At 36.5% G+C, this 22,609-nt stretch overlaps 1 protein-coding gene across 21 annotated transcripts in view; it reads left to right on the top strand.

The window, feature by feature from the left end:
• KCNMA1 (potassium calcium-activated channel subfamily M alpha 1) overlaps positions 1–22,609 on the top strand; it is a 510,287-nt gene that overhangs the window by 315,154 nt on the left and 172,524 nt on the right. For 20 of the 21 annotated variants that reach the window (XM_075422929.1, XM_075422930.1, XM_075422928.1 and 17 more), the window contains 4 exons: positions 14,597–14,672; positions 18,694–18,769; positions 20,500–20,670; positions 22,301–22,392. In XM_075422929.1, the coding sequence (XP_075279044.1) occupies positions 14,597–14,672; positions 18,694–18,769; positions 20,500–20,670; positions 22,301–22,392 (415 nt within the window). Of the gene's footprint in view, positions 1–6,197; positions 6,277–14,596; positions 14,673–18,693; positions 18,770–20,499; positions 20,671–22,300; positions 22,393–22,609 lie in introns of those variants that run through there. The other variant, XM_075422939.1, reaches the window with a different exon arrangement.

Genomic DNA, 22,609 nt, shown 5'->3' with positions numbered 1-22,609 from the left:
AGATGGAAGTGTGCTGTCCAGGGGCAGGTTGAGTATGCAGCATTTTGTTCAGCATTATCCTATAAGGAGTGCTGTTTTTATTAAAAATAATGATATCGTGACATCGCTGTGGAGGTTTAGCTGCAAAGAATCTTCCATTTAGTATCTTAAATGTCAAGTTCATTTTCAAGAGACTTTGCATTCAAGTCAGGCTATCTGGAGACGATAATTGCATAATCAAAAGGAAAATATTGTAGTCCCTCAGAAGCAAAGATGACTGAGAGCAAAATGGTTTCGTCTACTGCATTATGAGATTTCCAAGGTACTTGGAGCTCTCCAGTCATTATTTCTCCATTACCACCTAGTTACTCTGCTGCTCAGTATAAATTATCTATCAACTTTATTGTCTTCCTAATTGCGGGTTATTTTGCTCTTTAATCAACCCCTTATTTCATGGAACATTTTCTTTCAGAACTGTGTAAGTTGTTGAGTACAGGTGTGCTCATGCTGTGCCACAGAGATTGGTTACTTTCCAACCACCGTGCCTTTAGCAGTTAATGCCAATCTCATCCATCCACTCCACAGCCCCTTGGTCATTCAAAGTGTCGTATGCTTGAAGATGGAGAATAATTTCAGTTGATGCTAGACTTGGGGGCTGTGGATGCATACCTCTGTAGCACCTCTTTCTACCTAGGAGAAAGGTCTTTTATTGCTATGAGCCAGCTGTAAGGTTAGTGGCCAAGTACGGCGTTGACACTGTGTGCTGGTGTCAGGGTGAGTATTATTTTCACATTCTGTCAGTTTGCTCACTTTTACTTTGTTCTGATCTGGAATGCTTTTCTCTGAGGTAAGTCAAGTGTGTCAGGGAAGTTCAAGGATGTAATGCCTCTTCAGCCTTGTGACAGATGAGGAAACAATCACAGTGGGATAAGTAGAAAATCCTAATGTGATTGGAATGCCTTTCACAAACTCTGCATTTATTCTTTTTTCAATATTCCACCTTTGCATCCGTTTGCTATTCAACATCCAACTTCATAGAATCAGAGAATCATTTAGGTTGGAAAAAACCTTTAAGATCATTGAGTATAACCATTAACTTAACACTGCCAAGTCCACCACTAAGCCATGTCTCTAAGCACCACATCTACATGTCTTTTAAGTATCTCTAGGGATGGTGACTCAACCGCTTTCCTGGGCAGCCTGTTCCAATGCTTGATAACTCTTGTGGGGAAGAAATATTTCCTAATATCCAATCTAAACCTCCCCTGGTGCAACTTGAGGCCATTTCCTCTTTCTTAGAAATGTTCTGTTATGTAAAGACTGCTGTAGGTAATAGATACGATATTATTTAGAAGTTTGCTTTGTAAATATGTGATGAAGTGATTAAGTGATAATGATAATGTTATTATTATGTAGTAAAATTTGTATAGTGTATATACAATTCATATATAATTTTTATATAATTTAATTATTTAAATTTTGGACACTTATTAAAGTATAGTTAATGAAGTGTTTAGTAATGGCTAGATATGTGGCTAGGACGATGCTAGTTCTTAAGAAAAAGTTATTTTTATAGTGGTTAGTTGGCAGGCAATATGTATTGTGATGGCATGGCAGTCAATGAACATCTGAGTGTCTACATGTAAAATATTACAAGTGTAAATTCAAACGTGAAGGGATAATTTGTAAAGCAAATAGCTTTTATTTTCTATTAAATTCTATATTAACACTGAACTTGGATTCTTCTGCATTGTTTCACTTTCATTCCTATTGTGGGCAAGGTGTAAATATCAGCCCTGTAAAAGCAGATATGTCTAGAAAATAAGAACAAACCAAGAGAGGTTCATCTGGATTCTCTCATGCTCACTCTTGGAAATTCAGCTAAAAAAAATGATACACAATTGCATGCAAGGTGGATCGTATAAAAAAAAATACGTTGCATTCAGTGGAAAATAGCAAATGATTCATCAATTTGGAGGAATGGCATCTTCTAGGAAAACATCAGACACCTACTTTTCTAGGTGAAATTTCTAGAAATTTTCTGTATCTATTCCTAGTAATTTGACAACATTTGCCTATTAATGCAAGCATTTGTGTGCACTTGAAACTCCCTGAGAATTTCCTTCTCAGTAGGCAGATCACACACAGATTTTCTGTCTGATATGAATTTGGAGAGTTTTGGATGCTACTCCCTTTACTGGATTTATTCTTGATTCAGCCTTAGTGCTGAATGGGCACTTGCAGTTCTCAGACTTTGTATTTAAACGTGATACAATACTGAATAGGTGAAGACTGCTTTTTAGTACTGGCATGGTGTGGAATAAGGGATACTGAGAACTGGTATGTGGACCTACATGACAGCTATAATTCCAAGAAGCAGTTAAAATACTATAATCTTTGATTTCTATGAAATGTTCTGCCTAAATTCTTAATCCAACAGCTGGTGTAAGATGCCATTTGTGGTTATTACAATAGAATTTTAAGCCATAGGCGAGGGATCATTCCCTACACTGATAAAAGGCCATCACTTCTCTTGGACTGGTATAAATATTTTACAAGTTTTGGCACCCATCTGGTCAGAAAACAGATTTTTAAATTTTCATTGCCCTTGGATTGTAATCACATATAGAGTTTTCTGATGTATCTGCTCATATCTATTCTTTAAATAATTGCTTTGTATGATTCAGAGGCTAAAGAAGATTAAAGGGCTAGGATGCATAATATGATACCAGTTGATTAGAACTGAAATATTTGACTCCTTTTAAAGTCTTATTTCATGGTGTGCTGATTGTTTCTTTGGCAGTTATGACCCGTGCCTTGTGACTCACAGGAGCAAAGACAGGCAGAATTGCAAATCGTTCTTTAAACAAACGTCCTGCAGCATGAGTTAGGCTTTAGGTCTGGCCTTTGTCCTTCGTCTGCCTTTGTTCTTAGCGTTTGTCCTACCCCAGGGTTACAGCCTCTCAGAATAGCGTATTCCCGATTTTAGTGCAATTTGTTCCTGCTGAATGCCAGGGAAAATTATGCAAGATGCTAACTTATCATTCTTCAGGATGTGAAATTACTTTATGAGGAGTTGTAATGGGCAATTTAAAAAACAAACCCCAAGTTTCCAACCTTCAGTGCCACCTCTCTCTGCGAGGTTAGCTTGCTGAGGTGGAACCTTGTATTTCAAGGGTCAGCTTGATTTCAGTAGCATCATCAGTAAAGTGTCCAATTAATTTATTCTCCAAGAATCAAACAATTAAAAAAAGGCATATTTTGCATCCATTCTGAAAATGGACTTCAGTATCTCGAAAGCATTACATAACTGTAAGATGATAAAAAAAGAAGAGAGGGATGAATAAATTCCTTTTCTGTCTAGCTGTTTTTTCGGTGTGGTAAGTATGAATATTGTTTATCCTTCCCTTCATGCTTTCAACCTTTTGTTAAAAATGGCATAACTATCAGTTTGGTGGGATAATGCTTCATTTGTAAAATACAATGCTTACAAGGTAATAGACTCTGATTTTATGTAAAGATCTGCTGTTCATTAGCTACTCAATAGGTCTTGTCTTATGGACTATGACATAGGCATGGCCTGGAGTGGTATAAAGCAGCAAAGTTAGTGTTTACAGAATTAGTGACTCTGGTTTTGTTATTGCTAGTGTCAAGCTTTCTGAAAATGGTTTAAAGTCTTAAGACTTTGAGGCTGGGAGATAAAAAAGTAAATAATGCAACTACATGCATTTCTTCAGGAACTCAAGTTTGGATCGTAAATTTGCCTTCTAAATCATTTAGTGAGATTAATGAGTGGTGAGTGCTTGGCAGAACAGACATTGGATTGTTCTGGTTTTGGCATAACCCACAGACAATGCTACAAAGCTGTATCAAAAAGTAGTTGTTGGCCAACCTGTATATTTTTATGTTCAGAGAAAACCAGGTTGTTTTTTTTTCTGTGAATAATTTTGTACTCTTTTTGAATTAGGACCAATGAAAATTTTAAGGGCTATTTCTTGTAGAACAATGGCTTTTACACTGTAGTTTCAGAAACAGCAACAGGAAAGGTAACATGTGGCATGTCCTGTATTGCCATACTGTAAAATAAAATAAGTTTCAAAGAGAGAATGGTCACTGGATAGAACACAGTTATTTTTCACTGCAGTAGGTTTCTCCTTGATATGTTTCCTGGTGTTTCATGTTTTTTCTAGATTGTGCTTTTGGGCACAACTGTAAGCAGGTAGTATCCCACAAAAGCACAACAAGTCAGTCATCCCTGCCTAACTTGTGCTTTAAAGGACAATGATTTGATACCTTCTTCTACCCAATAAGTTGGTTGTCTGTGCCAAAGAGCTGCTCTTCCCTTGCCGTCCTTCAAGATGGCGCAGCAGCACCTAGTTCCTGCACAGCCAAAGGTAAAGCAGAGCTCAGCTGCTGAGAAGTCTTGCTTTCTTCTCCTGCATATTGGAGATTAATAGTTTCACATTTGGGTGGACTTTGAAAGCGAGTTGTCATTTAGTGGTAGCAATGCTTCCATAAGTATATCTATCCATTTTAATGCAAATTCAAGGAGGGTCATGGAGTGATATCCTCCAAAGATACGCTTCTGTTGAAAATACAGAAAACTTCAGTCGTAACATACTTTAAGTAGCTTGGGCTCATTGAAGGTACAGTAGGTTTTGACGGGTCATCCTAGACATCTTTAGAACAGAATTCATGTTGATTAGTTTGAAGTAAATACTTCAGAGCAGATTGCACACATGTCCGGCGTTTCTGAGAACGCAGAGTTTTAGGAGTTTTAAGGACTGTGAACTGTGTCCTCTGCAGGGGTAGGAAAAAATATGGAAACACTGGAAACAGTGCCATTTTCCTAAAGGCATCATCTTCATCTGCTTAATTGGACTTCAGACTTTCACCGAGATGCTCACCAGAGCTAGGTGGTGGGATATCTAAAAGGTAGTTTTCTTGACAGCTGAAGAAAAAAGTAGTTTAGCCTACAGAGAACAATTTTCTGTAATCTAATTTTACATCTATTATGAAAAATTTGGCCAAGTAATAGCTAGATAATATAGATGATAGAGAACTGTACTCTCACTGAAAACAAGCAGCTGTCTCGCATAATCAGGTTGTAGAACAAAATGCTAAAAACAATTCTGTTGGAAAGCAGAAACTTCTGCACAGGAAAGTAATACAAACATCTTTGGCTCTGTGACATGGAGTAGTGCTTCTCAGCCCAATATGTTATCATCCTGCTGCTGCTGACATTTAGGTTCATATTTTTATCTTGTGGAACGGGTTTATTTTAGATTGGTTTCCAGTTTTTGTTATTTAAATCACGTTATCAGATTTTTGATGTATGCAACAAATTTAGCAGTGCACTGACAGAAAAAGGGAGAAAGTTGATAAAAATCTGGCTATGCCAGGGAGCTGAGAGGGTTAAAGGAATAGTGTCAAATTGCTAAAACCAAAATGTAGGTTATGTAAACTAAACAGCTTGATTCTTGCTATTTATTACTTGGATACTGTTTTCCTTTAGAGATGTTCCAGGCTCGCAAGGTAAATGGATTCTACACTCAAATATTTACTATACTAAGCACAAAGTACACTAATGCTAGATTTAAAATTGGATAATAACAAGATTGTAATACTGTTCAAAATGAAATAGAAAAAGAATGAAAAATAGAATGCCTTATATGGTAAAAAGTAAGTAGGACATGATTTCAGTTTGAGCTGTACAAGAGATGATCGGTAACACAGATAAGTGCTACGTTGTTCAGATCCTTCCCATCTGAGAGGAATGATTCAGGGGCTCACAGATATATTACATACATATCTGCGTGCCTATGTATAGAATCAATAACTATTCCTCCTAGACTTGAAGGAACTTTACTACCGTGACCAGTGGGAACATGGCCAGCTTGTTTGTAAGAACATAGTGTAAAGGTTATAGTGTAAAGAAGTCACAGAAGTGGTTTGCCTCCGATTCTCTCACTGCACAGTACTTGAGATTTGTGAGTACTGTTTTCCCCATTTCTATATTCGGCATTGTCACACTCTAATAACATTTCCAGAATGCTTTGAGATCCTGTACATTTCCTATAAGCACATGGTGCTGTCTATTTTTGTGTCTGCTTTGCATTGTGCTCCAGATGGCATGAATGTATTTTTGGCATATACATCCTTGTGGCTCCTCTGGGGACAAAATATAGGAATGATAAGCATATTCCTCAAAATAAAGATAGCTTTTCAAGATGAAGTTTGTATGTTATGCTCAAAGCAGGAATGTTCACTAAGAAAGCATATCATATATCATGGAAGGTAAGGTCTCACGCTTACATTTTATTTTAAAGAGTGTTTTTCTAATGGAATGAGATGGTAGCTGACTGAAGAAAAATCCAATTTAGTGGATATTCACAGAGTAAGTCTGCTTGAGAGAACTAATGCGCTCTATTCTTTGTGCTCTTGCTTGATGGCTAAATTGTGTTTTTGTTTGTTTTTTTGTTCTCCTTCGGTAATATAGCTGTCATTAACTGGGATTAGATGAAGGGTTGTTGTTTTGGTTTTTTTTTTATTTCATCTGGGATAAATCCTTTGAGAGTTGGCTGATTATGTGACCTCTGCCTTCTGCATGCTACCTTTAACTGGAAGACAGATGTGTAAAGTTGCCAAAGAAAATAATACACAATAAACAGTTCCCTTTCTGTATGTGAACTACAGCTATATTCTTGACAAGAGTACCTGTTCATTCCAAGTGAACAGCATCAGGTTTGTGGGTTTTGGGTCGATGGGTGTGGTTTGTTGGTGTATCTGAAAGAAGCTTATGTGGTAATATCCGGATAGAAGATGGCTTTTAAGCTCTAATACATCATGGATCAGAGGAGCATCTGCACTGCCTGCCTGCTTCTGTGATTTGTTTTGTCCATCCGGTTTGTGATACTCTTAGTCTGTTTTGTGAGGCAGAGTTTTGTATTTGAATTAATTCTGTTTGTTTTGTGCTAACAGAAATGGACTAGATTATACTGAATTATCTTTTGGTAACAACATGTAATGGTGAACTCTGCATTACTCTGTGACTGGTTAAATAAATCTGCTTCCAAAGACAAGTTCTGTTAAAGAAAGAACTCTGAGCTGTCTCTCTGTGTTGATACCGAATTAGCAAAAAGAAGGGTAAATAGATGACTGTCCTCGCCATTAGTGGATGCTGTGACTGAAGACTGGACTGCAGTGCTGACGAGCAGTGCTCCTGAAGCTGAAGATACTTAGTCATGATTCCCGGAAAGATTTTGGTCTACCACAACCCTTCTGGGGGCACGCGTACAGAAACTTATAAAAGTACTAGAAGGCGTAAAAAATCTCTTGGAGAATTGTTCCAAAATGGCTATCGTGTCAAAGCTGGACATAATATCCCTGAAAAGGAAGAACAGCATACTTTTCGAAACTCCTTGGTGTCTTGTTATAGGGTCGGCTCATACTGGGGTAAGGTCCAACTCTAAACTTTTTTTCACAACTATGGTTTGTGATTCTGTCCCTGGCGCTATTGTGATTCTTTTCTAAACAGATATTGTATGTGATTTTTCAACTTCTAAGTAATGCTACAGGATTTCAGATGCTTTATAGGAAAAATTCCTTCCCAAACTTACATGCTGTAATGTGCCCATGCCTCCAATACCCCATCAAAGGGGTTCAGTATTCACCTAGAAGCAAGTAATCCAGTCTTTATTGAAGGGTGGAATATAATAATCTGCATTAGTGGAGTTATTAAGAAATTATTTTTAAAACTGCTGTCATTGTTTTCACGGGTGTTACAGTAAGTTAAAGAAATGTGAGACAGAGAGATTTATTAACAAGTCTTTGATACAGCATTGTTTGAAAGCAATTAGTATACAACCTGCATAGATTCTGAACTTGATGCAGTTTTGCTGTCCTGGTTCACAGGGTATTGATTTTTTTCATGCTGTGGGCTGTTTTCCCTGCTTGTACACTTGTGTAACAGACAGAGAAGTGTATCAAAATATTTGGGCTGTGTTGCTTCCAAGGAATGGCAGATTCTTTTCCTTCCGTGCTGTTTCTTCTTGTCTTTGGGCTTTCATTTTCAAACCTATCTGCAGGAAGTGGGATCTCAGGTTGCTCTGTTGCATTGTGTGAAGACATTTGGAATAGGATTATTTTGCATCCTAAAAATTATCCCTCCATTATATGCATCTCAGAAAAGGTTCTGATTTCTTAAACATGAATTCTGTCTTTTTCACTCTTCAGTAAACCATATGGTCTTAATCAAATATAGGGTAGAAGTAGCCATTCATAGGTTTGACGAAAATATCGTTCTGATGAATGGGTGAATGGTTTGTCAGGAATAGGAATGGTATACAGGATCTCTCTGAATTGAATCCTGATACCAATATTTCGGATATGCTATTGACAGAAAAAGCAATATATGGCAATAAGAAAGGGATTGTGTATCTCATTGATGAGAAATGTAATGTTTGACGGTATTCTGGTGGATTGGCCAGAATGTTGAATGAAGAAATATCTCAATTCCTGTTTCTTTTCTTTGGAATCTCATTAAAGACAAACAAGTTTAGTTGTAGTGGTTTCCTCCTCTTCCCCTTTAGAGATTTAAAATCATAAGTTTCCTTTTTTGAGGATTTGTAACCTATGGGTAATCCTGATTGCTGCTGTACATTAATCCAGTGGAAAGTATCAGTTCAGCTGAGAGACTGCAAAACTGTCTGACAGACAGGAAAATACTGTATTTCGCACCTTTAAGACTGTAAAGTCAAAGTTTGAAATAAAGTAGTTTGTTTTGCTGTAAACATTATCGAGAAAATAATTTTCTACGTTAATTGCGTTTCTAGTGGCACATAGTTTATGGGTCATGTTTATATCAATATTCTGGTCTAAAGCATCCATTTTACTGGGTCCTTAGTAAACATTCAGAAAGCTGAAGAGTTATTTGCACCTCACCTCACAGAACCAAACAAGTGAAGTGAATAAAAATAGTCCTGTTATATTTTTAGATCTAGCCCAGTATTTCAACCTAGCACATGGTTTCCTGTTGCACAGATTATTGAGTTTTGTAATATTTAAGACCGATTTCAGTTTGTTGAAGGGTATTTGGCCTCTCTTAGTGACCCTTCGAAACTGGCCTGAAAGATGTGAATATGTCAGTTTTTCATATCTAAATTCAGTGTGTAGAATTTCAGGAGGCAGGCATTTGATTCCTGAGAGTCAGGTGTGGTTGTTGGGAGGTTTTTTGCTGTTTTTCTTTTTTACAGATTCCAGGTTGGACACTTAGAATCTGAAATAAAATTACACCACGCATGTTATTCAGGAAATTACCTAGTAAAAATAATAGAACATGTTATACACGTATTTTGCATTTTCAGTGTACTTTGAAAATGGTCCTTTGGCTGTACAGGCAACACAGGCAGCTAAACAAACATTTTCACAGCAAGAAAATAATCCTGTGGTATACTTGGAGGTTCATTTGAATCATGATACTTACAACTGAAATTACTGTATTAGAAACAGAAACTATTGACTAAAATTCTTTGTCTCATGTTATTGAAAGAATCTGGTTTGATAATCGTGAAAGTTTTTCCTGATCTAGAAATCTGTGAATCTCTTAGCTTTATCCTCGGTGTTGCAGCTCAAAGTTCCAGCTTGGAAGCATAGTTTACTCATCCATTTAGCAGCAGACGAGTGACAGCCTGAAGAGGCCCTTCATTTTATCTGTATATGTTTCTGTGATTGGAGAGATTTTCTAGGTAAATTAAATATTTTGATTTTTTTTAATAAATCATAATATAGAAGATTATATCCTATTCTAGTCAGATCCCATAAGAAGATTCCTATATAAAACCTCACAGCATGAAAAAGTTGAGTGACGTGATGGAGACCAACGAGCAAGTACTTCCTGAGCATTCTATTCAGCAGTTTGCTCAATTAACTTTAGCATGCTGGTTCCTACTAAACATGCAAAATTAGAATAGATTGTACTGTAATACATAAGAAACTTACCCTATCTCCACTAGTGATTATGTCATTTAAATGTAAAACAGTTTTCAATTTATTTCATATTAAAAGAAGTTATTCCTCCCTGCATGTATAAAATACATTCCCAAATATTGCTAAGGAAAGAGCAATGTACAGATTTGTCTAAGTAGCTGAGACAGCTTTGGGAAAATGGGATTTTTTTGTTGATGCTCCTATTAGAGAATTTTGCTTACTATTGTTGATGCGTAAACAAATATCAAAAACTTCTGTTCTTGGTGAGTTGGTGAGTCTGAAAGAGAGAACATCTTACCTGTGAGTCAAATTTGATTTGAAAACAGTGAGAGAAGATAGCATGGGACATTGTGTTACTGATTACATGTGATTAGTTTTCAGAGGTGGGCTGTTTTTTACAGACCCTTTGTCAATAATTACTCCTGAGTTAGACCTGTCAAAATCTTTTCTCTTTAGCTTGTTTTAATTTTGATCTTGTGTGGATTCATAGTAAGCGTACCTACTGAATAATTTAGGCCATTTTTAGTTTAATAGTCTCACTGCAACAAGGTTATTGCTGTGAGGATTACTGTGTCACCAGTTTACGGATGCACATATGATTGCAAGCACACTTTCGCACGTCATTGATACCAGCACCAGAATGAAGTGCTGTGTGGACTTTTCCTCTGGGAATTATGCATTTGATTCATCACCCCCTTGCTCAGTTCACGGTGGTATAAATAATCATACATTTAGGCGCAAACTCATTGCATCCAAGTTTTATGCTTACAGTTTATTCTCAGCAGCAGCATTTGTAGTCTAGTTGAAGAATAAGGCTAAAACCTCCGAATTAGCTGCGGTCTTTCAAAATGCGTGTAATTTACTAGAAGGTCAAGCAGTCAATGCTAAGAGACGTTTCAGAGTGCCAAGCAGATTCATTCAAAACCAGCACCTCTTACTGCTTTCACACTCAATCTTTAGAAATAACTGTTCAAAAAGGGGAATTCTCCTTTTGCCCTTGTTTTATTTCAGCTAGTGTTAGTGGTGGTTGCCCCACAGACCACGCAAAGTCTTCCCACGGAGTAACCTAAGAGAAGGTGTGTCCCTACTATGCAGAGGTGTTTTGGCTGACTGACTCTGTGTTAATAGTGTTACAGGGAGTAAACACTGCAGACATAGTGGGCTTCACTTGCGAACACTGAACTAAGGGATGCTTGCACGGTCAGCCCCTGAGAACAGGATACTGTGGGTACCTGGAGGCAAGGATACTCAAACCTACCAGCTGCAGCCCTACCATTGTCCAGTCCTTTTTTCTTTGGTGTTTTGTTCGGATCCCTTTTCAGAGTTCTTTTTTTATACTCTTCTGGAATATCTATCTTTTATGAATATTCCTGATTTTCCTACTTCAAACAAACTTCTTCCCTGCTCAGCTGTAAGCCTTTCAACCCCGTTGGCTAGCTGTGTCTGCCTTTCTCACCATGGCTTATATGAAGAATGCTAGTCCCAGTCTCTGCTTGTTTCCTCCTGAGCCAAGTTCTCCTTGACTCTGACATTAGCCGTTGTCAACTGGGTTTTGAAGCCCTCAGTTGGCTAGATCTTTAGCTGAAGGGGATTATAAAGCTCGGAAGTGAAGCAGTAGATTCGTTACTAAATCCAGTACCCGAACACCCTATCCCACCGAGGCAGGTTGTACTGCTTGTCCAGGAGCAGTCACTGTCTAGGCAAACAAAATGGTTTTCCTGCTATATTAATTCTGCTGATAAATTTATATGAGGTGATGTCTCTACACAGCTGGAAAGAATATTATATTCCAAATAAGTTTTCATGAAAAAAAAAACATAACACCCTGTAGAAGTCCTTTGAAGCAAAACTGAGAATATGATTTTAATGAGCATTGAAAATAGTTGAAATACATAATTTTTTTAGGCTGCAAAGTTGTGTTGTCATGAAGGGTTTTCCTAATCTCTATTTCCTATACATACTGATTTACCAGAGGACTTTTTTGAATAGTAGAGAATATACGTTATTATAAAGACAAAAATTCAATATTTCTGACATGACTGGTGTTTCTACAAAACTAATAAAATAAAAACATGTTATCTATAAAATATGAAGAGGTAACTTCGTACAGGATCATGGTAGTTTGTCTATGAAGTTTTTAGTATCTTACCTAGAGAATCTGCCTTTTCTTAGTGCCGTTTAATAGGGCTTATGCCTTGTTATGTCGTGACACTATGAACATAGGAAGAGATTTTTAGTAAATACCACTTTTATGTGAGGATGATGGAACTCACAGATTATTTGCAAGACAGGAAGTACAAAAACTTGTGTAAAAGGACATATCTACAGGAACCTAATAACAGAACTTTTTGGGTCTTGAAGAGAGTGGAATACTGGGAAGAGTTCATTTGCCATAATGATAAGGAAAGCAGTTAATTTCATTTTTGTTCTTCATATTCGAGCCGTACAAATCAGGTAATACACTGAGGTTTCTGAAGATCAAAATTTAATGCTTTCCTGTGTAATAATTCCTTTAGCTATAAAACACAGCCCCATGAGTAATGTCTGAGACAAGATACAGAGGCTACAAGGTGATTGTAACGTTCTACTATTACAAACCAGTTCCATTTGTAGTTCAAGTAAACTGTCCAAGCAAACTCTCCACTTTTTTAATTCTATTCTCTGAAGGGATTTCTTTAAAATAGTGTAGGCTGTAGCAAACGCAGAACTTAATCTATAATGATTTTTTTTTCCTTTCACAAAAATTATATTAAAGCTGTACTTTTTTGTTCTATCATTTCATGTCTGGGCAACTAAAATATGTCTTAAATGTCGTAAGAGTTTGGAGACAGAGGTTTTATTGCTAAGTTTGCTGTTTCTCAGGCTTCTTTTTGAAATATTGCAATGGGTGACTTGGCCATCTTCTTAACTTCAGATGCAATGCAAAACATTTGAAAAGAAGGATTTTTCTCCTACCAGCCATCTTTCAAAACGTTCCTGGGGAGTGAAGGAGGGAGGTAGCTGGATGAAATAGAGCTGAGGAAGTTTAGGGTTGCTGATAAAAGTCATCTCCATCCCTGTCCAGCCACATCTCTTTGGATAGAAGTAGCAACTGTGGGAACTACTGTGAGGGAGCAGAGGGACATGTCTTTCATGGTTTCTGTGCTAGGAACCAAAATGATTATCCTCTAATTGCAAATGGATCTGAAGTTTATGATTATTGAGCATTGTTTTATTCCTTGTCGTCTAGATCCCGAAATCCAGTTTTCAAGTTGTGATTCATCTTTAGATTTTCCTATAGTCAGTGATTAAAAAGAAATTTTATATCCATGTAATACACAAAGAGGAGTGATTTTTTACTTTGTTAAGGCTACTTATGAACCTGAACAAGGCTGTTTATTAGCCTTAACAAGAGTAAACATTTTATTTAACAACTTTCCAAGAATACTGCAGAAATAAAGCCTTGACTTAAACACACCTCACTACAAGCGTCTTTGCTCTTAAGCGGTACCTCTCGACTCCACTGAGATGACGAAGGTTGTGACCAGGTTGACATGTTTGCCAGGACCAGTCTTAAGTTTCTAGAAATAAAAAGTGGTTTATAGCGCTGGAACTGGGTAAGAGAAATGTCAGCAAAGCGAAAGTATGAGAAGAAGCTGCCCTGGATCTAGCTGTAACAGTCACAATACCATGTTACACAACTTTTACGTAACTCTTGGCTGTACTGTCTAATAAAAATTGTCCTCAAATCCTTATTTTAATTTTATAAGCTGTAGATGTGTATAATCCACAATGTACTTCTATTCATATGCGGAAGATCTGCAGCCAAATTATTTACTATCAGCATAAATCTCTTTTAATAATTTAAGCCCTTAATCTTCTATAATATTTTCTCTTGCGCATACTCTCTGTGTATGTCTCGCTGGCTTTGCAGTTGTCTGGGAATTGCTATTCATGCAACCTGATTTCAACACAGAAATGCTGCTTCTTTGTAAATATAGTTACTTCTTTGATAGTCAAAGTGTAATCTATTCCTGTAGTTATAGCCTGGTGGAAAGCATTATGGTAGATTTGTCATTTTTAAGAGAGAAAGTGTCATTCCTCTGTTCTCCTGCTTGAGTTTTTGGAAATTAGGGTGGAGATAAGGAGCATTATTACAATAAAAGATTTTACGTCATTAAGATTTACCAATTTGATCAGGCATATACACAGCCTACTTTATTCAGGTTATCAGATCTCTTGCTCATAATCTCTTATTTCTCACTAAGCAACGTGGGAGCTTGGAGGACTGAGGCATTTCAGATGTGAATGAGTCTTTGGCAGCCTGGAAGAGAAGGACATGTGCACTAGACCTACGAACAGAACCTAGTGAGGTTTTTTCCCCTTAGCTTTCAGCCTGTATGTCTCCTCCCATGGCTGCCTACATAAACTAAGGCTTTCTGGTAGCATACTTCATCTATTAAGGAAAGAAGTTTAAAACAATTTGAAAAAGACCTGGTAAGGATCTTGGAAACATTAAATATGGAAGAACGTTTCAAAGGTATTTGACATTTTGTATGCTACCCATGTTGATTTCATTGATCACTGTCATTGTAAATGAAATGTTATAATTTGAATTATTCTTTACTAGAGTTTTTTGTCTTTACTGCAGGTTTAAGATTTTTAAGAGCCCTTAGACTGATACAGTTTTCAGAAATTTTGCAGTTTCTGAATATCCTTAAAACAAGGTAAGACCTTTTCTTACATACTGAGCTAGTTGCGTTGGTGACAGAAAATAAATGGCTTAGGTTTTTGGTCCTAGTAATAGGGGATTTTCTTTTCTGGAAAAAAACTCTTGATATCTGTTCTTTCAACCCTTTTCTGCTGATGAATGATTTACCGGTGTCAGCATCTTTTGACATGTGATCAGTAGAAGATTGTACTTGATGTGTTGTTACATTTGAAATATCTGAGCAAGACTGAGTGCTGATAAACTAAAAGCAGAATGAGTTAGAGCTCCGCACTGATTAAATATTGCTTCTTTCCACATAATCACTCCACATTCCGCTGCCTTGGAGAAACAGAAGTCACAATTCAACAGAATACAGCTAAAAAGTATTTTGAGAAATTATTTCAGTATTTCAGTTTTTTGAACTAAGCATCCTTCACATAAAAAACATATTAAAAATTAATTTTACACTCAGCTATCTTTATAGTGTGTTTATTGTCATTTCTTTGAAAAAATATTTAAAATTTTCCAAGTAACCTTCTGGCTTTCACTGATTCTTCGGGCTATTAATACATGAAAGTTGTGCAGAAGAAGCACAGATTTGAACAAAATATCAATCTGAAGGAAAGGGGTGAAAAAAAAAGGAGCCTTCCCATGCCTGGAATTGAAGACACAATGCCTTTTGTTGTTCACTAAAATGCCCCAGCTGAAGTATTGAACTCAGCTTCCAGTAAACTCTGTTCCATTCTGAAATCCTGTGGGCTCTCCACCAGTTGATGAACGTGTGAAGGCTTTATATGCAAGTAACTTCATTTACTTGTTATGTTAATAAGTCTTGTTGGGGACGTAGATCCTTGAGGTTTGTACACACTCATGGTGAACAGCGGTTTCTTCAGTCCTTGACCTTGAAACTTTTCTCTTTGCCGTAAATTTCTCACAGTCTGTCTTTAGCCCTGTGACACTGAAAAATCCAATTCTTACCAAAGAAAGAAATCAAAGCATGTGCAGTGAAGATGTAGTCCAGTAGCTTAGAATGCTACCAGCGTGTTGAAGGAGAGGAATTTGTCCAGGAGCTCAGAACATCCAATGAGTTTGCACTTAACACAGAGAACATCACCAAAAGCAATGGCAGTCAGTGGAAAAGCTCCATAAACTCAGAGGGTTTTGGAAAAAGGCTAAAAGCCCCTTCAGGAGTGGTGGATTTGTAAAATTCCAGATCCATAAATGAAGGGATACTGCATTAATCACATTCACTGTATGTAGAGCTGGCTTATTCAAGATTGACCTGTTCATTTAAATAGCCTTTGTCTGGTGCAAAACGTGCTCTGAGGTTAGGTATTATCCTCTCTATGATAATTTATATGAATGTCCAAATATCTGTAAAACCCAAATGTTGATATTTACAAAGCCTGTAAAGCAGAGCTTCTGTATTATGGCTGTTTTTGACTAGGGGCGTTTCAGCGTACTTGGCATTAACAACAAGTAACAACTGACAAGATGAGAAACTGGTAGGGTATAAAGGGCGCTGCTGTGTGTTTAGTATTTGGTGCAATCAGAGAAGAAATTCTGTCCTTCTTTTCCTCTTCCCTAGAGTAAAGAAAAAGGTTTACTCTGACCTGTAAATTAAAATTATTCCTGGAATTAGAGGCTGAGGTATGAGGATTAAAGGAGCATATGTTATTTACGAATGTATGTTGTTTCCAAACACTGGAATCCAAAGGAAGAAGCTAAACAGTGCAATAACAGAGGCAGTCAGAAAACTAGCAAAGTAGTGTGGGAGTGTTAGATAATTATTAGAATATATGAAAAATTATTAATTATATTTTACAAGAATCAGTAAGGCAAAGTAAAATTTCACTGTTGCATATTGAAAGACTGTACTCTGCCAAGGATCTATTTGTTTCCCCAATTTGAAATTAAATGTATTTTGCTCAATATTTTTTGCTCCTGTGTTTTAGGAAATAGAATGGTGTGGTGTTCAACTGAATTGTCTCCTTCGCTGTTTTCTAATATTTTTCAACAAAACGACAGAGGCTTAGGTAGGGCTCACAGGGAGGGATTTTGCACAGATGTTGGAAAGAGCTTAAAGAGCAGGAAAATGTTTGTGACTAATCCTTCATCTATATTTAGACTCCGGCGGAAACACAGGACTGTTTCATAGAGGAGAGATAAGGTACAATGTTGAATAGATCTGCAAAAATAAAATGTACCAAACAAGTCATGTAAATAGTTCTTTATAATGACTGCTGTCGTTTACCTTTATTGGAATTGTACGTGGAGACCAGCTGACCCATTGTTGTAGCAGGAGGCCCTCCTGTGCTGAGTTCAGGTGAAGGATGATATGTAGCCCTTCATCCTGATATTTAAGATGATATTTGGAGCTTTACATCTGCAGGATTTCTATCATTTTGTTTAGGGTCCTGTGCTATAACTCAATGCTATCACCAACAAAATGCAAACCTGAACCTACCAGCCATACGTAAGAAAGAGAGAAGTAGGGAATATGTGTTGATGTTGGTGAAAGCAAATTAATTGCAGAACTGCTGGTATTTAATCTTATTTTTGAGTACACTATTCATTACAGCATCTGTCATATTACCCAGTTGTGTTTCTGTCCTAGTACTCACAGTTGCCCATTTCACTAACTATAACTTATATTTTTATTGTCCTTAAAGTAGTTATAAACAGAAGTATTACTACTACTAGCACCGATAGTGATTTTTTCCTGATTTGTACTCTTTTGGAGTGTATTGCTTTAGGAATAATAGTGATTTTTCTGAGGCATTATTATTTATGACAAATGTTTTCAAAAATAAAGGAGAACTATTTCCAACACAGTTCCACAAATGAGTAAGATTATTTAGACATAGTAACACATGGACTTCAGTTCCTTGTGTACTTGTTGAATATCCTCCTTAGCTTTTGAAAGCGTAGTGATTTTTTAAGAAGAGAGGTAGCGAGCTTTACTTATATTTCTTCCACAAACTTTGAAGTATGGTGGTATTTTCCTGCTGAACGGAGTGAGGTCCTTGCTTCAAAATCAATTCTGGCTACGATAGGGAGCAATACTGCTCAATGGGACTAAAAAGAGTTTTCAGTTTCAATTAAAAAAAATAAAATTTCTTTTTCTGGAAAAATGTGAAGTATGAAATACTCTAGCTCAGTATGAATTTCCACAAAGAACTCCATAGGAGTTCGTGCAAGCAGAATAATATGAAAATTTCTTAGAACTTTACACAGGAATTGTAAAATACCCAAGTTATTTAATGTGGGAGTCATAATTTTTTCACAAAAGCAGCATGGCATTTACATATTGGCTGCAATAGTTCCATTAATTGTTTGCTGTAACTTTGGGAAGTAGTCTTGCCTTGTGGTCATGTGTGCAAGTGTTAACACGTGGTGAGTACCCAACAAAAGCATCCTCTTGCTGTTAATTTTTAAAGCCTCCACAAGTCTGGAGTCAAAAGCACAATAAATATAAAAGAAGCATGCAAGCTAAGAAAAAATTAATAATTAAATAAGAATAATTTAAAAACCCATCAGTCAATTGTATGTATAAAAGCAGGGTTCAGCAGCTAATGTTAACTGGCATTGCTGAGTTTCATCATTGGACCTGCATGGGTGTATTCCAGCGTAGTAGAATATTTACGTGTATATAATTGCTGAGGTATATAGCAATGAAAAATGGGAAGGTGAGTGTAAGAGGCAACCAGATTTGTGAAAAAGCATTATATATTTCTATTTGTTTCATTATGAGAACAGATGTAGCTAAGGTTTCCATTTGTCTTTCTGCTCTCAAATGCATTGGAATTATTCTTTCAAGCTATCTAAATTCTGTAAATCTGAACTCTGCGAAGACAAAACAATACATGTTTTGCGTAGGCTTTTGATTAAGTTTTTTCAGGAGCCTGCATCTCTTCAGAAATCATCATCAGACTCTTCCAATGTCAAGTATGCAGTAGTATACAGGTACATATTAAAACTGCATCATAAATTCCAGTCTAAGTTCCTATTTGTTGTTGGGTTTTGTTTATTTTCAGTAATTCCATCAAGCTAGTGAATCTGTGCTCTATATTTATCAGCACGTGGCTGACAGCAGCTGGGTTCATACATTTGGTAAGTATATTTGAAAAGACTTCATTGACTTGTTCTCATGGATCATCTGCTCTCTGAGCTACTTTATTACCTGAAATTGCCTTGCTCTGGATAATCCCTTAACGCATCTGTAGACTACAATAAAAAAAGACATCACAGCTTCCCGAATTTTAGCCTTCTACTCAAAACTAATTCTCAACAGTAATACATCATTAACCTCAGCAATAAAATGTGAGATCTGAACTGAAGCAACTTCTTGAATGATTACGATTTACCAGGAGGTGGCAATGTTTCCTAAATAACTACCTGGAGTGCTTCCTGGAAGGGGTTGGTGGAGCTGAAATGATGCTGAGGTCCTGGGAAGTCGATGATTGTGCTGGAAAAAAAAGAACAGTTCTGTATTTCCACGACAACTAACAGGATTGCTAACGTGGCGGGTAGCAACTTTTTAGAGACTGTTTCCTTCTCTTTTGTTTTAAATTTCAAGTTTCGTGGTGTAGCTTTCGGTCACTGATAACACGTTGCAATAAATTTTTGTTCTGCACTTAAGAATACTCGAAGCATGTAAGATAGTATAGTAGTACACGTGAGTTCATAAATGTGAATATGCATATATGTGATAGGTATATGTCAATTGTGTATTTTAAACATGTTAAACTAATATCTTTTACTGATTTGTTTGGAAAAACAGAATTAAATTTGGTGAAGTGTTTGTTCTTCAAGTACATTTTATGATCAACTTAGGAAAATTTGAAGGTGCTAGCAGTAAGAAGTTATTCGGGAATGGTTCTGGACTAATATTATAAGTTAATGATATTGATGTTAGTCTGGAGCAATTTAATTGACTTCTTGAATCACCTTGAGCTGCATCCAGCTGTAGAAGATTAAATTCAGAATGTTTATCTTCTTCTTATAACACATAGTCATTTGATTTTCACTCTTATAAAGATGCACTAAAATGTTGGAAGTTTTAATTTATTATATATTTCTCATTTATGGATGGACCGCAGTTTTGTGTTCCTTTGGGCAAATGTAGCATTTTTATAATAGGAACATTACCTATTTCTATTTTTGAACCAAAAAAACCCCAAGCTTTTTTTAATTATATCAGGAGGGAGGGGATGCTGTTTTCTAGGACTTGGATTTTGTTTGTTTGTTGGGTTTTTTTTGGTTTTTTTGCTTTCCAGCAAAAATTTCTCTTTTCTACTGTAGGAATCCTCAAACTTCAGACTTTTTACTGTGGAACAAATTTTAGAGGGCATCCTCCTTTCCCACTGATAAATTTACAGCTTCATCACATACAGTAGCTGGCTTCTTTGAAAAGTAATAGTGTGTCACTAAACTTCACATGTCACTAATGCCACGAATAGCTACATAATACTTTAAAACAAATACATTAAGAAGTATAATTGCATTACAAGTAAGATTCACTCTGAAGAAGTTCTAAACAAATTGGTATGAAATGAATTTACCTAGTTGCATTAGTAAGTAGTATTACATAGTGGTAAATGGAAAAGATACTTTCTGTAACTAGTATGAGTGACAAGGCTATGAATATTGGCAAAATAACTGTAATGCTGTAACTGGGGCAGGGTTAGATTCTGTATTTGTTCAAAATCCCAAGAAAGGATCCAGAGTTTGTATTTTGTGCCAGATTATACATATATACACACACATGCTCACAATGTATATATCAGTAGAGTTAATTTGTGGTACAACTCTGTGAACTCATGATATGTTGTATATTTTAGGTGGAGAACTCAGGGGATCCATGGGAAAATTTCCAAAATAATCAACCGCTAACATATTGGGAATGTGTTTATTTACTGATGGTTACAATGTCCACTGTTGGCTATGGAGACGTTTATGCAAAAACAACCCTTGGTCGCCTTTTCATGGTCTTCTTCATCCTTGGGGGATTGGTAAAAACTCTTTTTTTATTATTGTTCCAGCTACCTTAATACTTGATCCTGTATATCTCAATGCTGTAATTAAAGAAATAATGTGCCTGCTTTTGTGAATTAATTACAGAACTTTTATGTTTAATATGCCTTATTTTTTTCTATAGATAAATGTTTTGGCAGACCTTGTCAAATTAGTCCAGTTTAGTAGAGTCAGAATTTTTCTAATCCATTTAAATGAGTAATGCATGTGAATACATGAAGTGCCTTAATAATTTAGCTTAGAACGTTATTGGTAGTCCTTTACTTCTTAGGGACTGACTGTCGTGCATTTTTTGAGGCTGCTATTGATACTTCAAGGCACTTTGCGGTTTCAGAAGTCCTACCCACCCTTCTGTGTTCCTTCCCAGAATTCCAACAAACACTGTGGCTTTGGACTGCCTTAAAGAGCAGCTTGCCTGATCCAGATGGTGGCAAACCACATTCTCTTTAATTTCAAACATCCTTTCATGTCATGTAGCACAATTTAAACTCACCGTTTATCACATGGCCATAACCAGTGTGCTTTTATATCAGCAAATTCTTGTTTTGTCGTGTATGTACATAGCACCAAAGCTGCTAATTTTCTTATGTCAACTTTTGTATTATTTATCACTTAGTAATGTTATATGACTTCTTGCAATGTTATTCACTAAACCAGCAAGGTTTATTTTAATATTTACAGTGTGCAAGGTAGATGCTTTATGGATGACTCAATAGATATTGTGCACGTACATACACATGTATATTGTTACTTTACTCTCATATATTGATTTCACATATATATCCATCTTACAAAGGTGGTATGTATATAACTAATATTATGAATGCCATTAGGCACATGCAGATACATACATGTCAGCATATGTATGAGCATAAATATATCCATTCCCATCTATGCCTATTGACATACAAAGACCATGTCAACTGGCAGTAGCTCTTCGAAGTATCCAGCCACAAGGAAGATGTTTGTTGGACAAAACATGGCAGAATAATTTTTATTTTCTCCTCAAAACCTTTTTTCTGTCACATGTTATTCCAATCTTTTTAAAAACATGAACTTTTGGAAAAGTTGTTTTTTTTGGAGGGAGTGGGGGGTGACTTTTTTGTTTCTTGACGGGCGGTTAACCCCTGATTCCATCTTGTTTTTGTCTTTTGAATCCAAATCATGGGGGAAAGAAGTCTGTCTTTTCAAACAGAAATGTAACAGTAATTATAATACTTGTTTTTGCTTTTTGCCGTGGAGCTTGGATAGGTTTTTTCCCCTCCCCGCTTCAGTAAGAATTAGACATAACTGTATTTTGTGATTAGATACCAGTTTGAATTAATTTTGTTCTTGTTTTGTTTTGTATGCCTATTTTTCCTCTTTTGACCATTTTCTTAATTTATAAGGTGTGCGTCTTCTCCAAGACCAAGTTTTACATTGAGCCCTTCTTATTTTGTTTGAAAAGAACTTTTACATTTTTTAAATTTTCTTTTTAAACAGCTTCATAGATCAAATTATTTTGCATTTTCAGATCTTAAAGATATGTATCTTCTGAAAATATTCATCATCCCCCTTTCTTTGGCCTCTCTTTTTAGTCTTTTCTTCTGTCTCCTATCTTCTTCTTAGGCCATGTTTGCCAGCTACGTCCCTGAAATCATAGAGTTAATAGGAAACCGCAAGAAATATGGTGGTTCCTATAGTGCGGTTAGTGGAAGAAAGTAAGTATCCCAAGAGGCTCTGCTGCCTCTGCTGCAGTAGAACACTCTCTGCATGCCATTTTCTTTTTTTTTTGTTTTTGTTTCATGCATGTAGGCAATGTTTGCTCGCTACGTGCCAGAAATTGCTGCTCTCATCCTTAATCGGAAGAAATACGGCGGGACTTTTAACTCAACCCGAGGCAGAAAGTAAGTCAAAAAAGACCAGGTGTGGTTGTGT

This window comes from Opisthocomus hoazin, chromosome 6 (assembly GCF_030867145.1).
Source record: "Opisthocomus hoazin isolate bOpiHoa1 chromosome 6, bOpiHoa1.hap1, whole genome shotgun sequence".
Lineage (NCBI taxonomy): Eukaryota > Metazoa > Chordata > Aves > Opisthocomiformes > Opisthocomidae > Opisthocomus > Opisthocomus hoazin.
This window is presented reverse-complemented; position numbering and strand designations above follow the sequence as displayed.